General features: G+C 41.5%; 1 protein-coding gene across 6 annotated transcripts in view; it reads left to right on the top strand.

Annotated features, from left to right (window-relative positions):
- The window catches only part of LOC139756395 (uncharacterized), a 665,354-nt gene that overhangs the window by 213,183 nt on the left and 426,703 nt on the right, over positions 1 to 25,468 (top strand). For all 6 annotated transcript variants that reach the window (XR_011714330.1, XR_011714331.1, XM_071675809.1 and 3 more), the window contains 2 exons: positions 13,802 to 20,012; positions 23,600 to 23,722. Coding sequence is in view for 4 of the 6 variants with exons in the window: in XM_071675809.1 (XP_071531910.1) it covers positions 13,802 to 20,012; positions 23,600 to 23,722 (6,334 nt within the window). In the remaining 2 variants the exon portion in view is untranslated. The remainder of the gene's footprint in view (positions 1 to 13,801; positions 20,013 to 23,599; positions 23,723 to 25,468) is intronic.

Genomic DNA, 25,468 nt, shown 5'->3' with positions numbered 1-25,468 from the left:
GGGGTGTGTGATGTCTCCATGGTTGTTTAATTTGTTTATGGATGGGGTTGTTAGGGAGGTAAATGCAAGAGTTTTGGAAAGAGGGGCAAGTATGAAGTCTGTTGGGGATGAGAGAGCTTGGGAAGTGAGTCAGTTGTTGTTCGCTGATGATACAGCGCTGGTGGCGGATTCATGTGAGAAACTGCAGAAGCTGGTGACGGAGTTTGGTATTTGGTATTTCCCGCGATAGCGAGGTAGCGTTAAGAACAGAGGACTGGGCCTTTGAGGGAATATCCTCACCTGGACCTCTTCTCTGTTCCTTCTTTTGGAAAAAAAAAAAAAAAAAAAAAAAAAAAAAAACGAGAGGGGAGGATTTCCAGCCCCCCGCTCCCTTCCCTTTTAGTCGCCTTCTACGACACGCAGGGAATACGTGGGAAGTATTCTTTCTCCCCTATCCCCAGGGAATATATATATATATATATATATATATATATATATATATATATATATATATATATATATATATATATATCAAAAAAACAATTTATCCCTTGGGATAGGGGAGAAAGAATACTTCTCACGTATTCCCTGTGTGTCGTAGAAGGCGACTAAAAGGGGAGGGAGCAGGGGGCTGGAAATCCTCCCCCTCATTATTTTTTTTTTAATTTTCCAAAAGAAGGAACAGAGAAGGGGGACAGGTGAGGATATTTCCTCAAAGGCCCAGTTCTCTGTTCTTAACGCTACCTCGGTAACGCGGGAAATGGCGAATAGTTTGAAAGAAAAAAAGATAAAAAAACCACAGTGACATCACACAACCCTGCCTCACACCTACATGTATCCCAAAACTTTTGTGCAGCTCTCCATCCTTTCTTACACTTGCATTTGGTCCTATATAGAAGGTTTTTACACCATCCAACAGTTGTCCACCTTTACCATATATCCTTAACACCTCCCACAAAGCATTCCACTTGACTGTCATGCTGTTCCTAGATCCATAAAAGCTGCATACAACTTCTTACCTTTCGCTAAATACTTTTCTATGGTCATCTTAGCTACAAAAATATGATCCACACATTCCCTACTTTTCCTAAAGACCCGTTTTCTCTTCACTTATTTTGCATTCAGTCACTTCCATCATTTTGTCAGTTAACATTCTTGCATGCACTTTTCCTGGTATACTTAGCAGATTTATTCCCCTATAATTGTTACATACATTCTTTGCACTTTTTCCTTTGAATAAAGGAACAATAATAGTTTTAACCCAATCCTCAGGCACAGCCCTCTGTTTCCATGCTAAATTACATATGATGCATCCACTGTATCACACTTTCTCCTCCATACTTCAGCATTTCATCCAAAATCCTATCCACTCCAGGTGAGGTGCCTTTCCTACCTTCAGCCTCATTATTGCCCCTCTTACCTTCCTCTTTGCTATAGGCCCCTGCACTTGTATCCTCTTCTTTCTCTCCTCCATACCCATGCATGTAACAACAGCTGCCTCCCCTTCTCCCACATTCATCATTTCTTCAAAATACTCTTTCCATCTTCCTTTTACTTCCTCCTTTTGATTCAGCAATTCCCCTTCCTTACTTCTCATATTAACATTGCCACTCTTACATCCACATCTTTTCTTTTTTTTTACTTCCTTCCGGTATAGTTTCATATTATTTAGAAACTTTTCTCTCAACTTTCTTCCAAAATCTTCATCTCCTCTTCTTTGCTTTCTTCTATCATCTTAACATTCCACTTACATATTTTGTATTCTTCTCTCTTCCTTTGCTGAGCTTCCACTGGCACATCCCTATTGAGCAATCTGCCATATACCTTTTTCTTCACTTCCACAGCATTTTTAATTTCTTCTGTCCACCATACATTACCTATTTTATTCCTGTATCTCACTACCTTGTATCCAAATACTGATTCTACAACCTTTACTAGTATTTCTCTAAATATTCTAAACACCTCATTCACTCATGACTGCATTCCTACATTCACTGCGCTTCCATCCAAAATCTTCCTTTCATACTCCTCCCTGTATTTTCTCTGATTGACCTTCTCACTTGCCAACACTTTTACCTCTCCATTTTTCCTTACACCATACCTCCACTTCTCCCTGATCCTCATCCCCACAAGAAACGCGAAATGGTCAGTCTCTCCAAAGAATCCTCTCACGACTCTTGCATCCAGTACAGCTTTTCTTAATCTTTCATCCACTGCCACGTAGTCAATCAAAGCCTTTTCCTCTTCTCTTCCATTGTTCTTCATCCTTATGTATCTGTAGATCATCTGTATTCACATTTGCTCTCCAATTCCTCCCTTCTACATTTCTTCCAAAATGAATTACAGGAATCTTTATTTGAAAGAGATCTAGGGGTCAACATTTTCCTTGATTTATTGCCAGAGCTACACTTCAGGAGTGAGGCAAAGTCTACTAGCAAATATAAAAATCACTCAGATATTTGGACACGGACATGTTTGTAAGATTTTTATTACTTAAGATCAAAACTGGATTGTGCCTCACATGTACTGAACCTGAAAAAGCACAAAGAAGGTACACAGAAGAGCAACTGAATGAAAAGAGCTGACCTCTGATGAGTGGCTGAGGGTTGCAAAGCAGTCCACCATGGAGCAGAGGAGAGAGAAGGGAGACCTTATAACATCCTTCAAGTTTCTAAATCAGCAAGATGGTATTGAGTGGGAACGATTCTTCAAAAGGTGCAGCACTAGAGTAACCAGAAGCCATAACAGAAAGTATGGTAAATAGCTTTTTAGAAATTACTGAATCAGTGTTAGGGTGGTGGGTGGTTTTAATGAACTAATCAGTGAGATAGTGAATGCTAGCATTAAGAGAGGTTTAAAAGGCTACCTGATGGCAAAGAAAGTTCAAGAGATGGGGCTCCATAAGTGTGGAACTCTCATCCTGTACTGTGGAATTAGGTAAAAAAAAAAAAGACATGATAACATCACACACCCTTGTTGCAAACTTTCACCTGGAACTACACCCCCTCCTCTCTTCCTACTCACATACATGCCACACTCATATGATATGAACTCCTCACTCTTTTTAGAAGCTTTCCTCCTACAGCACATACAAATATTTATGTATATGTAACACCTTCCATGAAGCATCTCCGAGTCCCATCTTACACTTTATCCAAGTCCGTAGTTATCACATACAAATCATTCAGTTTCTGACGCAGATTCTTCAGAGCAAACACCAGATCCTCACATCCCCTACAATTTCTGGAGCTACATTTTCCTTCTCTAGCCTGATGCTTTGTGCATTCCACTACCCTCTCAGTCACTGCTGTCTTATATAACATACTAGGTATTCTCACTCATGTTCCCCATGTCTTTGTGTAGTGGTACTCTACAAGCATTCTGTCAATCCTCAGGCACCTCATCTTGAGCCTTACAATCACTGAAACCCTAACTAACCATTCAACAATAATAACCTCTTTGTAAGGTAGTGGGCATGGAACTGGTGATAATTAAGAAAAGTGTGCTTGAATGTGTTAGAGAAGTATTAAGGTATGTGGGACTGTGTATGTAAGAAAGGACAGCAAATGCTATGATGAGGAAGTCAAGATGTAAGTGAAAATGAAAACAGAGTTGTATGAGCACTTATTTGATTAAGAGGACGAGGGATTAGAAGATTTCTGTGAAAGTCTTGGTGTTATCCAAGGTCTTGAAAGGCTCCTGCAGCCCAAGGCTGTACTAACTCCATTGGCAGGGAAAAGTTGACTATTTTGAAATGAGACAGCACTCCTGTTCATACATCCTCACCAAATGTGACATTTCACTCATGGTGTAACCTTGATCAGGCAGAGTCTGGTAGCACATATAGTGAGCTATACAAAAGGGAGTAGGTGAAGGTCATGAGGAAGGGTCTGAAAAAGAGGGTTAATGAGAATGGAGGTGAGAGAGTATCAAGAAACTTTTGGGAGAAAAAAAATGTTTTGCAAAGAGGAGTTATATTATCTTTACTTCCCTCCTGGGTATTGGGAAAGTTAGTGATGGTTGTATAGTGAGCCAGGACTTCAGTGGTTGTCAAGTGGCACTCCTTTGACCCAGGTAGCTGATTTTTCTTTCTATCTTGCCTACATGTGGACTGCTGGCATTTTGTCAGTAAACATACAATATCTCCTTGACATACATAACATTTGACAGTATGTAACTCATACAGATGCTCCTCGACTTACAATGGGGTTACGTTCCTATGAACCCATCGTAAGTCAAAAATGCATCTAATACTGTACATCTATCCCACTGAACATCATAGCTTAGCCAAGTTACCTTAAACATTCTCAGAACACTTACATTAGCCTACAGTTGGACAGAATCATCAAACATGAAGCATTTTTTTTTTAATAAAGTGCTGAATATCTCACCATTGTAAAGTTGAAAAATCGGAGATCGAACCATCGTAAGACAGGGGTCATCTGTACATCTCATTCTTTGTAACTCTTGATTTTTCTGTGATGAGTGCTATGTGCAAGCCCTGTCTTTTGGCAAAATGGCAAGAGCAGTAGAGAAAAGTAGTGGGCAGGAGTATTAGTAGTATGTAGGAACATTAGATAGAAGTAGTCAGTAGGAACATTCAGGTAGGAGCCTCTGGAAACACTGCACAAAAGTTGCTCTCTGCTAGTGGCCGGTTTAGGATGAGGCACTGGAGATCATTAGTTATTGAGACTTTTTCCATGGCCACCCCCTTGAGGGAGTTCCCGAAGGGATCATGCATCATAGAAAAAGAAAATAACTGGTAGTATCAGTGAAGGATACATATGAGGAAGTGGTAATAGGTAAAAAAAGAAGTGAAGTGGAGGTGGAATAAGCATTTTGTTGAACGTTTCATATGATAGGATGGTAGATGTTGGTTGTTTGGGACATGGAGGTATAGGAGGCAAGAAAGTCATGGCAAGTGGTTTTGTGAAAAGAGAAGAGGTAATGAATTCCTTGCATAAGATGGTGTGGCAAAGCTGCTGGAGAGGATGGTATTGCAGCTGAATTTTTCAAGAAAGGGCATGATGATATTAATAATGATAATACTCTAATAATGAAGAGAGGTGAATGTTGTGGGAGCAGCTTGAGTGAGTGTGTTACCAGTTTACATTCAAGAGATTGAGTATTGGTGATGAGTGATTTTAATGTGAAATTGGGTTATGTGGCAGTTGATGGTATAAATGGGGGGGGGGGGGGGGGGGGGCAAAAGGTATTCAGTAAGATGAATAGAAATGATGAATAGCTTGTGGAGGTTTGTGCTGAAAAAGGACAAGTTATTGGGAATGCCTGGTTTAAAAAGAGGGATATACATAAGTATACACTTAGGAAACACATTATGGCATTGTTGGATTACTTTCTAATTGATAAGCGTGCAAAATAGACTCTTGGGTGTGAATGTGTTGAGAGGGGCAGCTGGTGGGATTTCCAATTATTACCTTGTGGAGGCAAGGATGATGATTTGTAGAGGCTTGCAGAAGTGAGGAAATGATATGGGTGAGAAGAGGATGGTGAAAGTAAGCCAGCATGGGGAAAAGCCTTGTGTGAAGAAACTAGGAGAGATTGGGTTTAGAATGGCACAAGGTGAGAGTAGTTGAAGTGAGGGGAGTGGGTGAAGAATGGTAGGTATTTAGGGAAGCAGTGCTGGCATGTGTGAGAGAAGTATAGCATGCAGAAGATGAGATGTAGGCATATGAGAAAGGGTGGTAGGTATTTAGGGAAGCAGTGCTGGCGTGTGTGAGAGAAGTATAGCATGCAGAAGATGAGAAGTAGGCATATGAGAAAGGGTAATGGGTGGTGGGGTGAAAAAGTTAAGTTGCAAGTGAAAGAGGAAAGAGAGGTGTAAAGGCAGATCTTACATAAATGTGTGAGTGATTGGAAGATTTATGTGAGAAGGCAGGAGGAGGTCAAGAGGGGCCGAAAAAGAGGGCATATGAAAGTTTGGGGGAGTATCATTAAATATCGTGAAGTTTAAGAAAGTGTTTTTGATGCAAGCTAATAGTTTGAGAAAAAAATGAGAACAAATGGGAGCATTGATGAAAGGGACAAAAGGGAAAGTGATAATAGGCAGTAATGAGGTCACTTGGAGATGGAGTTAGTATTTTGAAGGATTGTTGAATGTTTTTACAATATGATGGCAGAAGTAGGGTGTTTGGGTTGGGGAGGTATGCAAAGTGAGAAAATCATGGCAGGTAGTTTGGTGAAAAGAGTAGATGGTGACAGTCTTGCATGACATGAAATGTGGTAAGGTGACTGGAGTGGATGTTTTTTTTTTTTTTTTTTTTTTTTTTTTTGCCGCTGTCTCCCGCGTTTGCGAGGTAGCGCAAGGAAACAGACGAAAGAAATGGCCCAACCCACCCCCATACACATGTATATACATACGTCCACACACGCAAATATACATACCTACACAGCTTTCCATGGTTTACCCCAGTCGCTTCACATGCCTTGATTCAATCCACTGACAGCACGTCAACCCCGGTATACCACATCGCTCCAATTCACTCTATTATTCCTTGCCCTCCTTTCACCCTCCTGCATGTTCAGGCCCCGATCACACAAAATCCTTTTCACTCCATCTTTCCACCTCCAATTTGGTCTCCCTCTTCTCCTCGTTCCCTCCACCTCCGACACATATATTCTCTTGGTCAATCTTTCCTCACTCATTCTCTCCACGTGCCCGAACCATTTCAAAACACCCTCTTCTGCTCTCTCAACCACGCTCTTTTTATTTCCACACATCTCTCTTACCCTTACGTTACTTACTCGATCAAACCACCTCACACCACACATTGTCCTCAAACATCTCATTTCCAGCACATCCATCCTCCTGCGCACAACTCTATCCATAGCCCACGCCTTGCAACCATACAACATTGTTGGAACCTATTCCTTCAAACATACCCATTTTTGCTTTCCGAGATAATGTTCTCGACTTCCACACATTCTTCAAGGCTCCCAGAATTTTCGCCCCCTCCCCCACCCTATGATCCACTTCCGCTTTCATGGTTCCATCCGCTGCCAGATCCACTCCCAGATATCTAAAACCCTTCACTTCCTCCAGTTTTTCTCCATTCAAACTCACCTCCCAATTGACTTGACCCTCAACCCTGCTGTACCTAATAACCTTGCTCTTATTCACATTTACTCTTAACTTTCTTCTTTCACACACTTTACCAAACTCAGTCACCAGCTTCTGCAGTTTCTCACATGAATCAGCCACCAGCGCTGTATCATTAGCGAACAACAACTGACTCACTTCCCAAGCTCTCTCATCCCAACAGACTTCATACTTGCCCCTCTTTCCAAAACTCTTGCATTCACCTCCCTAACAACCCCATCCATAAACAAATTAAACAACCATGGAGACATCACACACCCCTGCCGCAAACCTACATTCACTGAGAACCAATCACTTTCCTCTCTTCCTACTCGTACACATGCCTTACATCCTCGATAAAAACTTTTCACTGCTTCTAACAACTTGCCTCCCACACCATATATTCTTAATACCTTCCACAGAGCATCTCTATCAGTTCTATCATATGCCTTCTCCAGATCCATAAATGCTACATACAAATCCATTTGCTTTTCTAAGTATTTCTCACATACATTCTTCAAAGCAAACACCTGATCCACACATCCTCTACCACTTCTGAAACCACACTGCTCTTCCCCAATCTGATGCTCTGTACATGCCTTCACCCTCTCAATCAATATCCTCCCATATGATTTACCAGGAATACTCAACAAACTTATACCTCTGTAATTTGAGCACTCACTCTTATCCCCTTTGCCTTTGTACAATGGCACTATGCACGCATTCTGCCAACCCTCAGGCACCTCACCATGAGTCATACATACATTAAATAACCTTACCAACCTTACCTTGCTGTATAATTCTTAAGAAAGGGGGGTAACTTGTGTTGTTGATTGGCTTGTTAGGATTAGGATTTTCATTGAACATATGGATCATGGTGAGGTGCTAGAGGATTGGTGGAGTTGATGTTTGTATGAATGTAAGGATGACAAAGATGAGTGTTTAGATTACAGGGATTTAAATGTGAGTGTATCTGGTAAGTTGTATGGAAGATTGGTGATTGAGAGGGTGGTGGCAAACACAAAGCATCAGACTGGGAAGCAGCAACTTTGTAGTTTCAGGAATGAAATAAGATGGGTGGATCAGATGTATGCTTTGAAGAAAGAGGGTGAGATATAATTAGCGAAGCAGAAGGATATGCATGTGGCATTTATGGATCTGGAGAAAGCACTTATGAGTATATGATGTAGAGGAAAGTTATTAGAAGTATCATGGAGTTTTTATCAAGAGAATAAGGCATATGCGCAAGTAGGTCAGGTATAGAGGAGGGTGAGTGGTTTGGAGGTGAAGTTGAATCTGTGGTGGGGGTGTGTGATGTTACCTTGACAGTTTGATATGTTTATAGATCATGTGGTAAGGGAGGTATATGCAAGGGTCTTGGAGAAAGGGGTAGGTATGCAGTCACTTATGGGTGGGGGCCTGAGATGTAACAGTTGTTTGCTGATGAGAGAGTGCTGGTGGCAGATTTGGGAGTAAAACTGCATAAGTTGGTGTCTGAGTGTAGGAAAGTGTGTGAAAGAAGAAAGTTGATAATAAATGTGAACACGAAAGAGCAAGGTTATTGGTTTTAGAATAATAAATGTGCACAAGAGAGAGCAAGGTTATTAGGTTTAGTATTGAAGAGAGAGATTAGTTGGGATGTGAGTTTGAATGGAGCAAACCTAGAGGAAGTGAAGTATTTGAGAGACTTGGCAGTGGACATGTCAGTGGGTGGAACTATGGAAGCTGAGGTGTTATAGACTGAACAATGGGAGCAAATGTTGTATGAGCACTAAGGAATTTGTGGGGTCCTGAGATGTAAGTCACATGTTTGCTGATGACACAATGCTGGTGGCAGTTTTGTGAGTAAAACTGCTGAATTTGGTGTCTTAGTTCAGGAAAGTGTGTTGAAGAAGAAAGTTGATAGTGAATGCGAATAAGAGCAAGGTTATTAGGTTTTTAATATTGAAGAGAGACAAATTAGTTGGGATGTGAGTTTGAATGGAGTAAACTTAGAGGAAGTGAAGTGTTTCAGAGACTTGGGAGTGAACCTGTCAGCAGGTGGAACCATGGAAACTGAGGTGTTATAGGGTGAATGATGGGGGCAAATTTTGTGTGAGCATTAAGGAATGTATGAAGACTTGAGATGTAAGTCAGTTGTTTGCTGATAACATAGTGCTGGTGGCAGATTCGAGAGTAAATATGCAGAAGTTGGTGTTTGAGTTTAGGAAAGTGTGTGAAAGTAGAAAGTTGATAGCAAATGTGAATAAGAGCAAGGTTATTAGGTTTAGTACTGATGAGAGACAGATTAGTTGGGGTGAGAGTTTGAATGGAGTAGACTTGGAAGAAGCAGTGTCTTAGAGACCTGGGAATGGACATGTCAGCAGGTGGAACCATGGAAGCTGAGTTGTCATAGGGTTAACGGAGGGGGCGAATGTTGTGTGAGCACTAAGGAATGTGTGGAAAGGAAGGGCAAAATGGGTATGGTTAAAGGTATAGTAGTCCCAGCAGTGTTGTAGGGATGCAAGACATGGGATATGGATACATCTGGTTGGAAGAAGTGAATGTGTTGGAAGTGAAATGTTTAAGAACAAAGAAACCACCTCAGACACAACCAATCCCATCAGTAAAATCAGAGAACAGATTCAAACTCTAAGCAACTCTCTCTTTAACGTAATTACAAAAAGACAAACTGAAAACTGGCACTCCTTCTCATACACATTGAATCAAAAGACCCACAGCAACAACTCTGATACACATTAAAGAAAATCCACTCATGTTGCACCAGCCTAACCCCCAACTCATGAAGGACTCCGAACCCATTTTAATGAAATCCTTTCTCCCAAATAACACACTAACATACTCATGAGACACTGCTCAAAAATCACTCCACACCGGAAAACACGAGTCATAAAAACCTGCTCAAAATCCTTCCAGAAAAAACTGTCCATCCACTCTTCACTCCCACTTCACCTTTACTTGCAGTGCAATTAAACCTTAAAGAACTACTGCTACATATCTGATTTTCATATTAAATACTATGACCCATTTGTATGTTAGGCAGTTACAGATGCCTTCAAATGCTGCTGACAACACAACAGAATCTCTTAACATCTGGAAATTGCTCTCATAATACTTTCTATCTTTCTATCTATATGCATCTCTGATGCCTGTTACCCACTGGAACTTCCTCAAAGGGGGTGGCCATGGTAATAGAGTCTCCATAACTAATGGACTCCAGTACTGCTTCTTAACCTTTACAGCTTCACCCTTAACAGGCATCTGGCAGAGGGCAACTCTAGCACAGTGTTTGCAGAAGCTCCAACCTAATGTTCTTACTGACTACTTCTACCTAATGTTCCTTCCTAATGTTTGTACCTACTACTTCTACCTAATGTTTCTTCCTGATGCTCTTGCGAAAATGTTCCTACCTACATTTTTGCCAAAAGGCAAGGGTAGGGCATAGTGCTCACTGTAGGAAAATGTAGTTATAAAGAATGAGTTGTGTAAGTTAAGTGTTGCCATGTGTTATGTGTAGCAAGGAGAGATTGAATGTTTGTGGACAGAAAGCCAGTAGTCCAAATGTGGATTAAGTAGAAAGAAAAGACAGCTACCTTGGTGAGAGTAGTGCAACTTGACAACCACTGAAGTGCTGGCTCACTACACAGCTGTCACTAACCCTCCCAGTTCCCAGGCGGGTAGTATTGGTAACATACCCCTCTGGTTGTTGGCTGCTTACCAGCTAGTACCTAATAATATCAGTCCTAAAATGCTTTAAATCAGCTTACTGCCCCTCCCCTTCTGGCCATATGTCACAATTATCCTCAGTATCCAAACTCTTTGAAAAGCATGATCCACAACAGAGTAAAAGAAAACACTCTTTCTCACCCATTCATCATGGCTTCAGACCCAAACACTAAACCACCACACTACTTACTGAACTCACACTCCTAGTTGGGTTAACCAACCACATTCCCCCCTTTCCACACAGTATTAGTGGCAATATACATCAACAAAGCATTTGACACTCTCTCCAACACATCCTCACACATATGATATTTGATGCCACCGTCCACAAGTGACAAAAAGTGGCTGACCAGTTTCATAGCCGGCTGCATTACCTAAGTCACTCACAGTGGCTTCACCTATAAAACACAAACTTTTTAATGGATTTCCCCAGGGAGCAGTTCTATCTCTGACTCTCTTCAGTCTCTTTGTACATGACCTCCAATTCACTCCGGCATACCTCAACAGGAAGATCATTTTGTATACAGACCACCTCATAGGCACATCACAACACCGTAACACTACAGCAACAAAATCAAACATACAGCGCTACATTACACAATTACAATCATGGCTCACCCAGGACAGAATGTCAGCACTTCCACAGAAATCTTCCTGTGCTTTATTAACCCAGATAGACTTATTTCAGTCACTCCACACCAGTGACATTAACACAAAAGCAGCACACAAACTAAATACCCTCAGAACACTAAGAAAAAGAATTTCATATTCAAACAATTCATTTGCTCCACTTCAAACTGTGCCTCACCTGCTTAGTCTTCCACCCTCTCAAAAGCAAATATAGCAGAGCCTCAAACCACACAGAATAGTGCACTCAGAACTGTCACTGGCTGTCTAACAACTAAAAACACTCAACACTTTTGCAGTAAAATGAAGGTCCTCACAGTACATGCTCGTCATTCATATCTGTACAGCAGCACAAAACCCCCTCTCTCCCTTGCCACTCTATAAGTAATCATCAGTCCACAAGTTGAACCTTCTGGGCATGTACCCATCAGAAACCACACTCCCCAGACAGACATGAATCACATTCTCCTGGTTATCCTGTGCACATCACCCATCTTTTAAACACAACAGACACCCTTTCAACTTATCACAAGATTCATCATGGCCATGATGCAGCTACCATGAATAAGATATCTAGCACTTACTAATCACTTGTCATGCACTTTCTGTATATATGTAGACGCACACACATCACAACACTTTATGGTCTATGGTTGTGACCGGTGGATGTAGTCAGCTTCCTGAGTACTGCCAGAGCCTCATAAGCATAGAAGCAACTTCTGGGGCAAGAGGGTAAGGGAAGGAGGGTTGATCAAGTAAAATTGATATAAGAGAGAGAGATGTGGTAATAAGAAGAGTGTGGTTGAGACCTGAAGATGGTGTGCTGAAATGGGGAGGACTTATGGAAAGAATGAACGAGGAAAGGTTTACAAAGAGGATATTTGTGTCAGAAGTGGAGGGAAGAAGGAGAAAGGGAGACTGAATTGGAATGGAAAGTGGAAATAGATAAGATTTTGAGTACTCAAGGCATGAGCATGCAGGAGGGTGAAAGGCATGCACATGATAGAGTGAACTGGAGTGATGTGGTACATGGATATACAGTCATTGGACTGAACTAGGCATATGCTGCAGCTGTGGGTCCTGGTTGTGAATAGTGAGTGAACGAAACCTTTTCTTCGTTTATTCCTGGTTCTACTGTGCTAACTTGAGAAACAGTGAACAAGTGTGAAAGAAAAGAAAACTAATAATGATTAATGATTTCTTTACTGAATTGCTTAAAATTTACAGATAAAATGCAACATAGGCACTAGTGGGACAGAAAAATGAGGCTAGGAGTTTAAACAAATGGTGTTTATGCTTGCTAGGATAGGATTAGATATACAGTCTTCTGATTGTTGCTGATGTTTATGATATTTGGGACAGGATTGTTGGTACAAAAGGGACTGAGGATGATATTTGGTGCTCCAGTTCTGTGGTGGATAAGTTGGAAGATCTGGCAGCAAAGGGTAACATAATATAGTTAAGTTTAGGAAGATTGATAGGTGTTCTTAAATTCAAATAATTAAGATCCAAGTGTTTTAAGCCAAAAAAGAATGCAGAAATGATGGTTGGATAATTTTATGATGCTGATGCATCATTCCAGAATATAGCATCATTCAAAGTGACACCAAGAAGCTTGGTGGTCTGAACCTCAAGTAAGCTGGGTCCCATAGAAGAGTGAGGGCAAGACTTGGAGTGAAGCAAGGCTTACTTGCTTGATTATGCCCTTGGTTTGTTTGCTGTAGACATTGTAGTTGGATTCTGGAAGCTGTCAAGTATGTCTAGTAGGACATTGTAATCTTATCTATGCTGATACTAATGGTAGATTTTGATGTTTCATCCATGAGGTGTCATAAGATCCTATCTTTATGCCCAGTTGGATACCATAGGTAGGGACTGGAAGATGGAGTTGGTCTCTCAGAATTGATCACCCAGGCAACACATGCTGAAGAGACCTACAAGCAAAGGGATAAGATGTTTCAGAAATCCAAAATTGATGGCCTGCTAAAAATTATGTTATGATTGTTCTTTGGGTCCTGCTCTCATATCTCCTACCTAAGGGATGTGCCAATAGGGCACCCAGTAGGTGCTACCTGATTTGCTAACAAAAATAAAAGTTTAATTGCCAATTGTATATGTAAGTTTGCCGCTTCTTTATGTATATTTATGGAGAGTAGTAAGTAGTGTACAGTGTAGTCTGGCTTCCATTCTGCATGCACTGGTAATATTTCATGTAATTCATCTTTGATTAATTCTTTTATTCGTAATTTGTATTTCTCTAGGTTTTGTTCTCATCCCTTGATTTGTCCATTGTCTTGGCTGATTATTGCTGTTCTGTTGCATAAAAGCAATAAGTTGTACACTGATTAAAATTTTTTGTAATATTTCCAGAAGGCAAAGAAGTGGAACCAGAAGAAAAGAATATAAAACCATTACCTCAGGAGGAAGTTTCAGAGCCCAGTACTGGACTTGAAGATTCAGAAGTAGTTGAAAATCCTATTAAATTAAATCCCAGAAAATCTCTTAGAAAAACCAGAGATTTGTCAGGACAAGCAGAGCCAGAGAAACTGAGCATTTCTGAGCATTCTAATGTCGAAATTGGACGAATGACTAGACGGACAGTAGCTTCTAAAGATGATTCTCTTAATTCTGTTACTGAAGAAAAAGTCTCAGGTAATGTAAGAAGGACAAGAAGATGTGAAAAAAGGGATTCTGTAGCAGTTGAGCAACAAGAGAATGTAAGATATGCTCATTCCTCTCAACCATTATCAAATGCTCCTGTGACTCCTAAAGCGTTTTCCAGGAGCCTTAGAAGAACTCGGAGTGATACTGATGAACCGAAGAAGAAGGGGTCTCGGCTTTCTAGACGTGCATCATTAGAAGCGGAAAGCTCTCCTGAGGTGACAAGACAAAGGCGTACGGCAAGAGGAAAGGAAGGACAGGATTACAAGGAAAATGAGAGTGACAGTGAGGAAAATGAACGGATATTGATGAATACTCGTTCTAAAAGAGATTTAAAGAGAACAGGTAATGGAAGTAGTGACCTAGTAACACCTTTGAAAACTGTGTCAGGGGATGAAAATGAAAAATGTGGGAGAGTAAGGACTCGTCGGTTTGGTAGTGAAGCTCAGGTTTGCGTTAAAAGTGATAGTTTACCAATGGTTAATAGGTTTAAAGATTCAAAGACTGCTGGTAGTGCTGATGATTTTGTACCTAAAGTAGAAAATGAAGGGGAAGACAAGAAAAGTGATAGTAAACCTGATTGCAGCAAAGATAACAAGGAAGAAGGGGAAACCCAGCCTAAAAATGAGATTGACACAAAGTTATGTAGTTTATCCAAAGAATGCAGTCCTTCTGACAGAAATGTGGTGTTAGAAAATGTTGATAAGTCCTTTGGACCTGCTGGAAAATCAAGAAGAACAGTGTCACAAGACAGAAAAATTGAACAGTATTTATCTAAAGAGTGTGTGAGACATTTTTCAGTCAAAAAAAGCTTAGAGAAGTGTGACAGTAATGATAGTAATGATGCTGGGGAAATGCATTCCAGAAGTGGTAGTAGAAGCAGAAGTGGGTCATTAGGTAGTAATATAGAGAATGCTAGCTATGATGCAGGTGAAAAAAGATTATTGGGATCACTGAGCAGGAGGAAATCTGTACTTAATAGGAGGCGAAGCAGTAATCATGATGAAGCCAAACTGAATGAGGTGTTAGAGAGTGTGGCCAAGGATTTTGAGAAAGAAATAGATGATGACCACTATGACAAAATTGAAAAAGATTTTATGATGGGAAATAAATCTCCAGAGAAAAGTAACCGTGAAGAAAGCCCAACACGAGTTGAAAAGGAAGATTTTTCTATGTCCGATAGTAGCACTTCATGCATGGACGATAAAAGCTCAGATGCAACTGATATGACATTTACCTCAAGTACAAAAATGGCAGGTGGAACTGGTGTCACCCAGCCTGGTAATAACAGCCCCAGTCCAAACCGAAGAAGTGCTACCAGTAGAAAATTAAGTGATGTGGTTCGCAGTCTGCAAAAGAAACAAGCAGAGGCTCCAAGCACAGTAACCTCATCTGAAAAACCAACATTTTTGAAGGATCTCAACAACTGGAACTCAGACAAAATGAGGCAAGTAAGTCCACAGTCAGGTTCTCCTCACCTTCAGTCTCCTGGTACATCTTCTGCACCCACAGCAGTATCACAGAGTGATGCCTTCCTGCCAGAAATTGCACATAGTCCCAGTGCACCTACTGCTCCATCAGAGAACACTGCCACCACTTCTTCAAAGGCACCATCACCAGCACCTCTGAAACCTGGCACAACCATGGTTGAGTCAACCAAAGCTAGCTTAACCAGACCAGCCCCAACTGATTCACCTGTCAATACTCAAAGCTTACTGCAAGTAGAACCTGTGATGACAAAGTGTTCACAAATGCACACAGACAGCACTGCAGTCACTAACAGTATTAATACAGGTCTTTCCATTGTGAGCACAACACATGCAGGAACTCCTGTTTTTACCTCAGGTATCCAAAAAGGGAATATAACGTCAAAAACAACACCTATAATAGTTCAGAGTGCTCAGGATCAGCAGGTATCTGTTCTTCCAAGCCTACCAGTTACAGCTAAGCCTCCTGCTACAATTAATGTTTTGGGCACAGGATTTTCCTCACCCCTAACTATGTCGCATGTTTCCCATTTATCATCAGGTGTAACTCTTTCACCTTTAGGTAATGGTTCTCTTGCCAGTCCAAAACCAGTTGAGCCATCATCTGTGAAAAGTACCCCAAAACAACTCTATATTGTCCCAAAACCAACATCAGCCTCAACTTCTTTGACATCATCTGCACCTGCTGGTCAGGTGTCAATATCTGTTTTACCACCAGGAACCCCCAAGGTTCCTAAACCTGTACAAATAGCTCCTAAGCCTCCAGCTGGTACATCCCACATTCACTGTAGTAGTCAGCTCCTTACCCCTCAGCCTGGTCACATAAAGCCAACACAGGTACAGGCTCAGGTGCAGACAGTACCACAACCATTGCACACTGTTCAAGCAATAAATCAGCCAGTACAAACTATGCAGGCCATACCTCAGCCTATACAAACAGTGCAGACTGTTGCTGGTATGCCTGTTCAGGCTGTTTTTACACAAGCTGTAATTGACCCATCTCAGTTGGGAAGTCCATCATCACCAGCAAAAATAATTTCACAACCAATATTTGTAACTTCATCTATGCAAAGTACTGTTACATACAGCATTGCACCCCACACTGTCAGTCATGGACATTTGACTGGTAATGTAAGTGCTGTTGCTCGTGTCTTGGCTCCTGCTGTGGTTGGTAAAGTTGGGGCTAAACCTCAGCCTCATCTGATGACCTCAAAGGCACCAGAATCTCTTGTTACTTTAGCTCCAGCATCAGTTGGTAGCCCTGCATCGGTGAGACCCATTGTGCCTTTACCACAGCAGGTGCAACCCTCTCAGCAAACACAGATTCTGGCTGTTAATGTAATGCCGGTTGGGTCCACGCATGTGCAGACAGTGACAGGACAAGCAGGTCTGATTCCGAAACCCCAAGGCTCGGTCACGCCTTCAAGCCATCATGTTCACCATCATGCTCTGATGCCCACTACAACTGCTGATCATATCACCACTCAAAGCCATACTACTATACCTCCCTCACAGTCTTTAGTGAACACATCAGCTGCAACCTCGCAGATGCCTGTTGCTGCTGTAGCTAGTATCACCTTTCCCATAGTCTCAGCTGAAGTTACAGTAAACTCATTCCACATGAACAGCAGTATTTTAGGTGGAACTCCATCTGGCTCTGCCCCTGTTAACCAATTATCCAAGCCATTATCAGTGGACAAAAATATGCCTGGAACAACTGTGCCAGGTAGTAAATCAGCCAGTAGTTTTAAAACTCTTCAGAGTATATCATCTCCAGCCACGTCACACTCATCCAGCTCAAGCAGACCTATAGCGGTAGCTAAATCTTGTAATGTCACAGCATATGGCAGTGTCAGTAAAGTAGTCTCCACACAATCTGATAGTAAGATAGACAGTTCCATATCAACCCAGACTTGTAAAGTTTTGGAAACTGCTTTTAGAGGAGGAATACCAGGAAATGTAAGAATAACTGAGGTTACTAAAATCACATCTAAGAATAATGGACCAGTTCCCATTGCAACTATAGAGTCTGGTTCCAAACTAACACCTTCCAGTACACTTGCTAGGCCACAGCTAGCTTCCTCATCAGTAACAATTACTGCTTTGAATGATGCTGCACATTCCAGCTGGCCTAGTCATAATGTGTCCCATAAGTCAATTGCTACTACAAAACAACCAAATACATGCACTAATGTAGCACTTAAATTATCTTCAAGTGTGAGTGTTGTTCAACACAAATCAGTGGTGGGTAGGAATGCTGCTGTAAGTTCTTTGCTTTCAAAAAGTGAAACTGAAAAATATACTAGTGCACCAGTGCCATTAGTAGAGAAAGATAGATCAGTATTCAGTCCTCTTGGAACAAGAGTAGATAGGGAGAATCTAGTTTCAGCCTCTAATCTTAGTAGCTTTAATAAGGAAAATTGTCTCTCATCTTCGGTGTCTACAACTGAGAAGGATGTAATTGTTTCTACCTCTGCTGCCAAAGGTAATCTGGATAATATCACAACACTTTATCTCCATAAATCAGACAAGGATGTGACTGTTTCTCCATGCCATCTGCCTAAAATAGACAAAAGTAAAACAGACACTACTCACAGAGTACTACTGCATGATCAAGAGGTTAAATCAGCAGATAAGCTGCAAATTCTTAATATCAAAGATGAAATTAATAGTGAAAAAACATGTGAAAAGAAAATTGTAGATAAAAAGAAGGAGCCTTTACTCAAAAGAACTCTTTTTAAAACTAAGAGTCAGGATGAGAAAAAACCATCTGGTCCCTCTCCAGTGTACAAAACAAAGAGTTTAGAGAGCAAAAAGCCCTCAGGTGCTTTTTCTCCCTTACATGAAAGCAGTGTCTATGCTTTTGAACCAGAAGTGGAGACATCGCTTGAGGAATCCTCACCATTTTCACAGAGAATTAAGAATATTCAGCCTTCCCCAGGAACTTCACCTGTAAAACCAAATACTTTGGTTAAACCTCCAGGTCAGGGATTTGTTACGAACAAACCCCTTGTTAAAGGAACATGTACAACAAGTACTGTCCGAAATCCTGTTGCACGTTCTTTAACCACCATGATTGCAGGTAGGCCAAAGTCCATTGTGGGAGCAAGTCCCAATATAGTTACACCCCAACCAGTACTTATTAGAAAGAGAACAAGCTCAGGTACAGGCACAGTCAATATGAAAGCTGCTAGCACAGCTACAGAGATCCCTCATGTGTCAAGCAAGCTTAATTTCAATGAGGCTAATCCATCTACACATACTACATCTTACTCCTTACAAGATCAGGGTAAAGTTGGAGCTGAAGTTGAAGTTGTTGAATCATCTGCTGGAGTGAAGAAAAATGTTAGCAGTACCTCAGTAGCCATCCAGTGTGATATGGATGAAGGAATGGAGAGTGTTAGTGAAGATGGTGTCCGTGCCAATGAAAGTGGAACACAGACTGAAGGACCAAGCAAATTCCCCTTGCCTCCTAATGCCTCTCCATTCTATTACCTACCCCTGGCAATGGCTGCATTAGGAGAGAAGCTTCCAGCTCAGCTGGTACAACAAATGTTGGCAAAAACACAGGGTTTAGTTGGTGCTGCAGAAGCTGGTATGATCTTACAGCAAGCAGCCCAGCTTGCGCAGCAGCATCAGCAAAAATTGCAACAGCAAGGTGCTCCTGGTCCCTCTCTTATATCTAATACCTCTGCAGTAAAACCTCTAAAACCTGCAACTGTTTCTGGATTAGCAGTAACTCCCATTATTTCAGGAATGTCAGGAAACTCTTCTGTTACACCTATAAATCCAGTGAGACCCTTAACTAAAACTCAGGACACATCATCATCGATGATAGAAGTATCAGCTCCCTCCTCAGTTATCACGTCATCATCAACTGCTAATACAGCCCCTAGCATTATTGTAACCACATCTGCTTCATCTACAACAGTTTCCTTCCCCACAGTTACATCATGCTCATGTATCATTACCTCAGCTCCAGTCATGCCACCTCACACTACGGTTTCATCATCAACCTCCCTTTCCACACTTAAAGCTGCAGATAGTAGTAATGATGATAAATCCACCCATACGCCATCTCATAGATCCCAGCCTACTGCATCAATTACAACTGAAGAAGTCATCACCTCTCCCATTAGTAAGACAACTAGCAAACCTAGGTCATTGAAATCAAAGTCAAAAGAAGAGGAAACACTTAGTGAAGGGGACTTTCCAACACGAAGACGCAGTGGACGAGCCACAACCCTTGCTGCCACAAGGGCTACAGAGTCTGACATGCAAGAAATTGAGGAACTCCGCAGAAACAGGAGAGCCAAACGTGCTGCTGCAGCACTAGCAAAGGAAGAAGGTTGGAGTTCTTCTTCAGAGGCACCACTTAGTCCACAGATGTCTCCAGATACCCTTAGAGGCTGGCCTCCACCAAGACTTACAAGGTGAGTTAGTTATACATATATATATATATATATATATATATATATATATATATATATATATATATATATATATATATATATATATATATATATATATATTTTTTTTTTTTTTTTTTCATACTATTCGCCATTTCCCGCATTAGCGAGGTAGCGTTAAGAACAGAGGACTGGGCCTTTGAGGGAATATCCTCATATGGCCCCCTTCTCTGTTCCTTCTTTTGGAAAATTTAAAAAAAAAATGAGAGGGGAGGATTCCAGCCCCCCGCTCCCTTCCCTTTTAGTCGCCTTCTACGACATGCAGGGAATACGTGGGAAGTATTCTTTCTCCCCTATATATAGTTATCTATTTATTCACTTTGCCCCGTCGCCGTCCCCCACCTCCAATTTGGTCTCCCACTTCTCCTTGTTCCCTCCACCTCCTACACATATATCCTCTTGGTCAATCTTTCCTCACTCATTCTCTCCATTTGCCCAAACCATTTCAAAACACCCTCTTCTGCTCTCTCAACCACGCTCTTTTTATTTCCACACATCTCTCTTACCCTTACATTACTTACTCGATCAAACCACCTCACACCACACATTGTCCTCAAACATCTCATTTCCAGCACATCCACCCTACTGCGCACAACTCTATCCATAGCCCACGCCTCGCAACCATACAACATTGTTGGAACCACTATTCCTTCAAACATACCCATTTTTGCTTTCCGAGATAATGTTCTCGACTTCCACACATTCTTCAAGGCTCCCAGGATTTTCGCCCCCTCCCCCACCCTATGATTCACTTCCGCTTCCATGGTTCCATCCGCTGCCAGATCCACTCCCAGATATCTAAAACACTGTACTTCCTCCAGTTTTTCTCCATTCAAACTTACCTCCCAATTGACTTGACCCTCAACCCTACTGTACCTAATAACCTTGCTCTTATTCACATTTACTCTTAACTTTCTTCTTTCACACACTTTACCAAACTCAGTCACCAGCTTCTGCAGTTTCTCACATGAATCAGCCACCAGCGCTATATCATCAGCGAACAACAACTGACTCACTTCCCAAGCTCTCTCATCCACAACAGACTTTATACTTAACCCTTATATATATATATATATATATATATATATATATATATATATATATATATATATATATATATATATATATACATATATATATATATATTTTTTTTTTTTTGCTTTGTCGCTGTCTCCTGCGTTTGCGAGGTAGCGCAAGGAAACAGACGAAAGAAATGGCCCAACCCACCCCCATACACATGTATATACATACATCCACACACACACAAATATACATACCTACACAGCTTTCCATGGTTTACTCCAGATGCTTCACATGCCCTGATTCAATCCACTGACAGCACGTCAACCCCGGTATACCACATCGATCCAATTCACTCTATTCCTTGCCCGCCTTTCACCCTCCTGCATGTTCAGGCCCCGATCACTCAAAATCTTTTTCACTCCATCTTTCCACCTCCAATTTGGTCTCCCACTTCTCCTCGTTCCCTCCACCTCCGACACATATATCCTCTTGGTCAATCTTTCCTCACTCATTCTCTCCATGTGACCAAACCATTTCAAAACACCCTCTTCTGCTCTCTCAACCACGCTCTTTTTTATTTCCACACATCTCTCTTACCCTTACGTTACTTACTCGATCAAACCACCTCACACCACACATTGTCCTCAGACATCTCAATTCCAGCACATCCATCCTCCTGCGCACAACTCTATCCATAGCCCACACCTCGCAACCATACAACATTGTTGGAACCACTATTCCTTCAAACATACCCATTTTTGCTTTCCGAGATAATGCTCTCGACTTCCACACATTCTTCAAGGCTCCCAGAATTTTCACCCCCTCCCCCACCCTATGATCCACTTCCGTTTCCATGGTTCCATCCGCTGCCAGATCCACTCCCAGATATCTAAAACACTTTTACTTCCTCCAGTTTTTCTCCATTCAAACTTACCTCCCAATTGACTTGACCCTCAACCCTACTGTACCTAATAACCTTGCTCTTATTCACATTTACTCTTAACTTTCTTCTTTCACACACTTTACCAAACTCAGTCACCAGCTTCTGCAGTTTCTCACATGAATCAGCCACCAGCGCTGTATCATCAGCGAACAACAACTGACTCACTTCCCAAGCTCTCTCATCCCCAACAGACTTCATACTTGCCCCTCTTTCCAAAACTCTTGTATTCACCTCCCTAACAACCCCATCCATAAACAAATTAAACAACCATGGAGACATCACACACCCCTGTCGCAAACCTACATTCACTGAGAACCAATCACTTTCCTCTCTTCCTACACGTACACATGCCTTACATCCTCGATAAAAACTTTTCACTGCTTCTAACAACTTTCCTCCCACACCATATATTCTTTATACCTTCCACAGAGCATCTCTATCAACTCTATCATATGCCTTCTCCAGATCCATAAATGCTACATACAAATCCATTTGCTTTTCTAAGTATTTCTCACATACATTCTTCTGAAACCACACTGCTGTTCCCCAATCTGATTCTCTGTACATGCCTTCACCCTCTCAATCAATACCCTCCCATATAATTTACCAGGAATACTCAACAAACTTATACCTCTGTAATTTGAGCACTCACTCTTATCCCCTTTGCCTTTGTACAATGGCACTATGCATGCATTCCGCCAATCCTCAGGCACCTCACCATGAGTCATACATACATTAAATAACCTTACCAACCAGTCAATAATACAGTCACCCCCTTTTTTAATAAATTCCACTGCAATACCATCCAAACCTGCTGCCTTGCCGGCTTTCATCTTCCGCAAAGCTTTTACTACCTCTTCTCTGTTTACCGAATCATTTTCCCTAACTCTCTCACTTTGCACACCACCTCGACCAAAACACCCTATATCTGCCACTCTATCATCAAACACATTCAACAAACCTTCAAAATACTCACTCCATCTCCTTCTCACATCACCACTACTTGTTATCACCTCCCCATTAGTCCCCTTCACTGAAGTTCCCATTTGCTCCCTTGTCTTATGCACTTTATTTACCTCCTTCCAGAACATCTTTTTTCTTTTCTTTTCTTTCAAACTTTTCGCCATTTCCCGCGTTAGCGAGGTAGCGTTAAGAACAGAGGACTGGGCCTTTGAGGGAACATCCTAACCTGGCCCCCTTCTGTGTTCCTTCTTTTGGAAAACTAAAAAAAATGAGATGGGAGGATTTCCAGCCACCCGCTCCCTCCCCTTTTAGTTGCCTTCTACGACACGCAGGGAATACGTGGGAAGTATTCTTTCTCCCCTATCCCCAGGGATAAAATATAATGATACTCTCTCACCCCAACTCTCATTTGCCCTCTTTTTCACCTCTTGCACCTTTCTCTTGACCTCCTGTCTCTTTCTTTTATACATCTCCCACTCATTTGCATTTTTTCCCTGCAAAAATTGTCCAAATATGCTTTTATATATGTTTATTTCATATTTATGTTTGCATTGCATGGGTTGGGATTTTACTATTTGCTCTATGATTCTTTATGATTTTTATAATCTCTTAAATATTCCAGCCCAACACCATCGCAAAGTTCAGAGGGAACAACCTCATCAACCCCGTCCCAGAGAGGCAATCGAATGTCTTCATCTCGCAGTCGTCGTCAGTCCCCAGCCAGTAATGTAGATAGTAATGTGAAGTAAGTTCTTACTACTGCTGCTACACACACACAGTCACACACAAAACCAGAGGGCATGATATGAAATTAAGTAAAAAATCAGAAAGAAAGGTATAAAGAAGTTTTTTATGGTATAAGAGGAGTTGATGAATGGAATAGGATGACTTGAGGATGTGGTTGATTCAGACATCATACTTGAATTTAAGGTATATGATAATTGGGGAATGTTTTAGATATAGGGGACCCATGCGTGTAAGACTTCCTCTCCGTACAGTATAAATATGTAGGTGATTACATGTATTTGGAAAAAGATATATTTAGCAAACTCTTCATATCCTACATAAGGCCATAATTAGAATATGCTCAGGTTTGGTCAACCTCACCCTCAGAAGCATAAACAGCTAATAGGGGTGGACAACAAAGACAGTACCAGATATAAGAGAGGTGAGTTGCAGGGAAAGGCTTTTAATTTGCCCACCTTGGAAGAGAGGAGAGTGATATGTGGCCTGATCACAACCTTTAAGCTCTGAAATAGACTGGAGAAGGCATATGATAGGGTTGATAGAGATGCTTTATGGAAAGTGAATTGCTAGAAGCAGTGAAAAGTTTTTACCAAGAATGTAAGGCATGTGTACGAGTAGAAAGAGAGGAGAGTGATTGGCTCCCAGTGAATGTTGGTTTGCAGCAGGGATGTGTGATGTCCCCATGGTTGTTTAATTTGTTCATGGATTGGGTGGTTAGGGAGGTAAATGCAAGAGTTTTGGAGAGAGGAGCGAGTATGCAGTCTGTTGTGGATGAGAGTGACTGGGAAGTGAGTCAGTTGTTGTTTGCTGATGATACAGCTCTAGTAGCTGATTTGTGTGAGAAACTGCAGAGGTTGGTGACTGAGTTTGGAAAAGTGTGTGAAATGAGAAAGTTGAGAGTAAATGTGAATAAGAGTAAGGTTGTTAGAGGAGAAAGTTGAGAGTAAATGTGAATAAGAGCAAGGTTGCTAGGTTCAGTAGGGTGGTTGAGGGACAAGTTAAGTGGGGTGTAAGTTTGAATTGAGAAAAATTGGAGGAAGTGAAGTGTTTTAGATATCTGGGAGTGGACTTAGCAGAGGATGGAACCATGGAAGCGGAAGTGAGTCACAGGGTGGGGGAGGGGATGAAGGTTGTGGGAGCAATGAAGAGTGTGTGGAAGGAGAGAACGTTATCTCGGAAAGCAAAAATGGGTATGTTTAAAGGAATAGTTGTTCCAACAATGTTATATGGTTGCTAGGCATGGGCGATAGATAGGGTTGTGCGGAGGAGGGTGGATGTGTTGGAAGTGAAATGTTTGAGGACAATATTTGGTGTGAGGTGTTTTGATCCAGTAATTAATGAACGGGTAAGAGAGGTGTGTGGTAATATAAAGAGTGTTGTTGAGAGAGCAGAAGAGGGTGTGTTGAAATGATTCAAACATATGGAAAGAATGAGTGAGGAAAGATTGAGAAAGAGGATGTATGTGTCAGAGGTGGAGGGAACAAGGAGAAGTGGGAGATCGTATTGGAGGTGGAAGGATGGAGTGAAAAAGATTTTGAGTGATCAGGGCCTGACATACAGGAGGGTGAGAGGCATGCAAGGAATAAGGGAAATTGGAACTATGTGGTATATTGGGGTTGATGTGCTGTCAGTGGACTGAACCAGGGCATGTGAATCATCTAGGGTAAACCAGGGAAAGGTCTGTGGGGCCTAGATGTGGATAAGGAGCTGTGGTTTTGGTGCTTTACACATGGCAGCTAGAGAT

This window comes from Panulirus ornatus, chromosome 21 (genome assembly GCF_036320965.1).
Source record: "Panulirus ornatus isolate Po-2019 chromosome 21, ASM3632096v1, whole genome shotgun sequence".
Taxonomy (NCBI): domain Eukaryota; kingdom Metazoa; phylum Arthropoda; class Malacostraca; order Decapoda; family Palinuridae; genus Panulirus; species Panulirus ornatus.
This window is presented reverse-complemented; position numbering and strand designations above follow the sequence as displayed.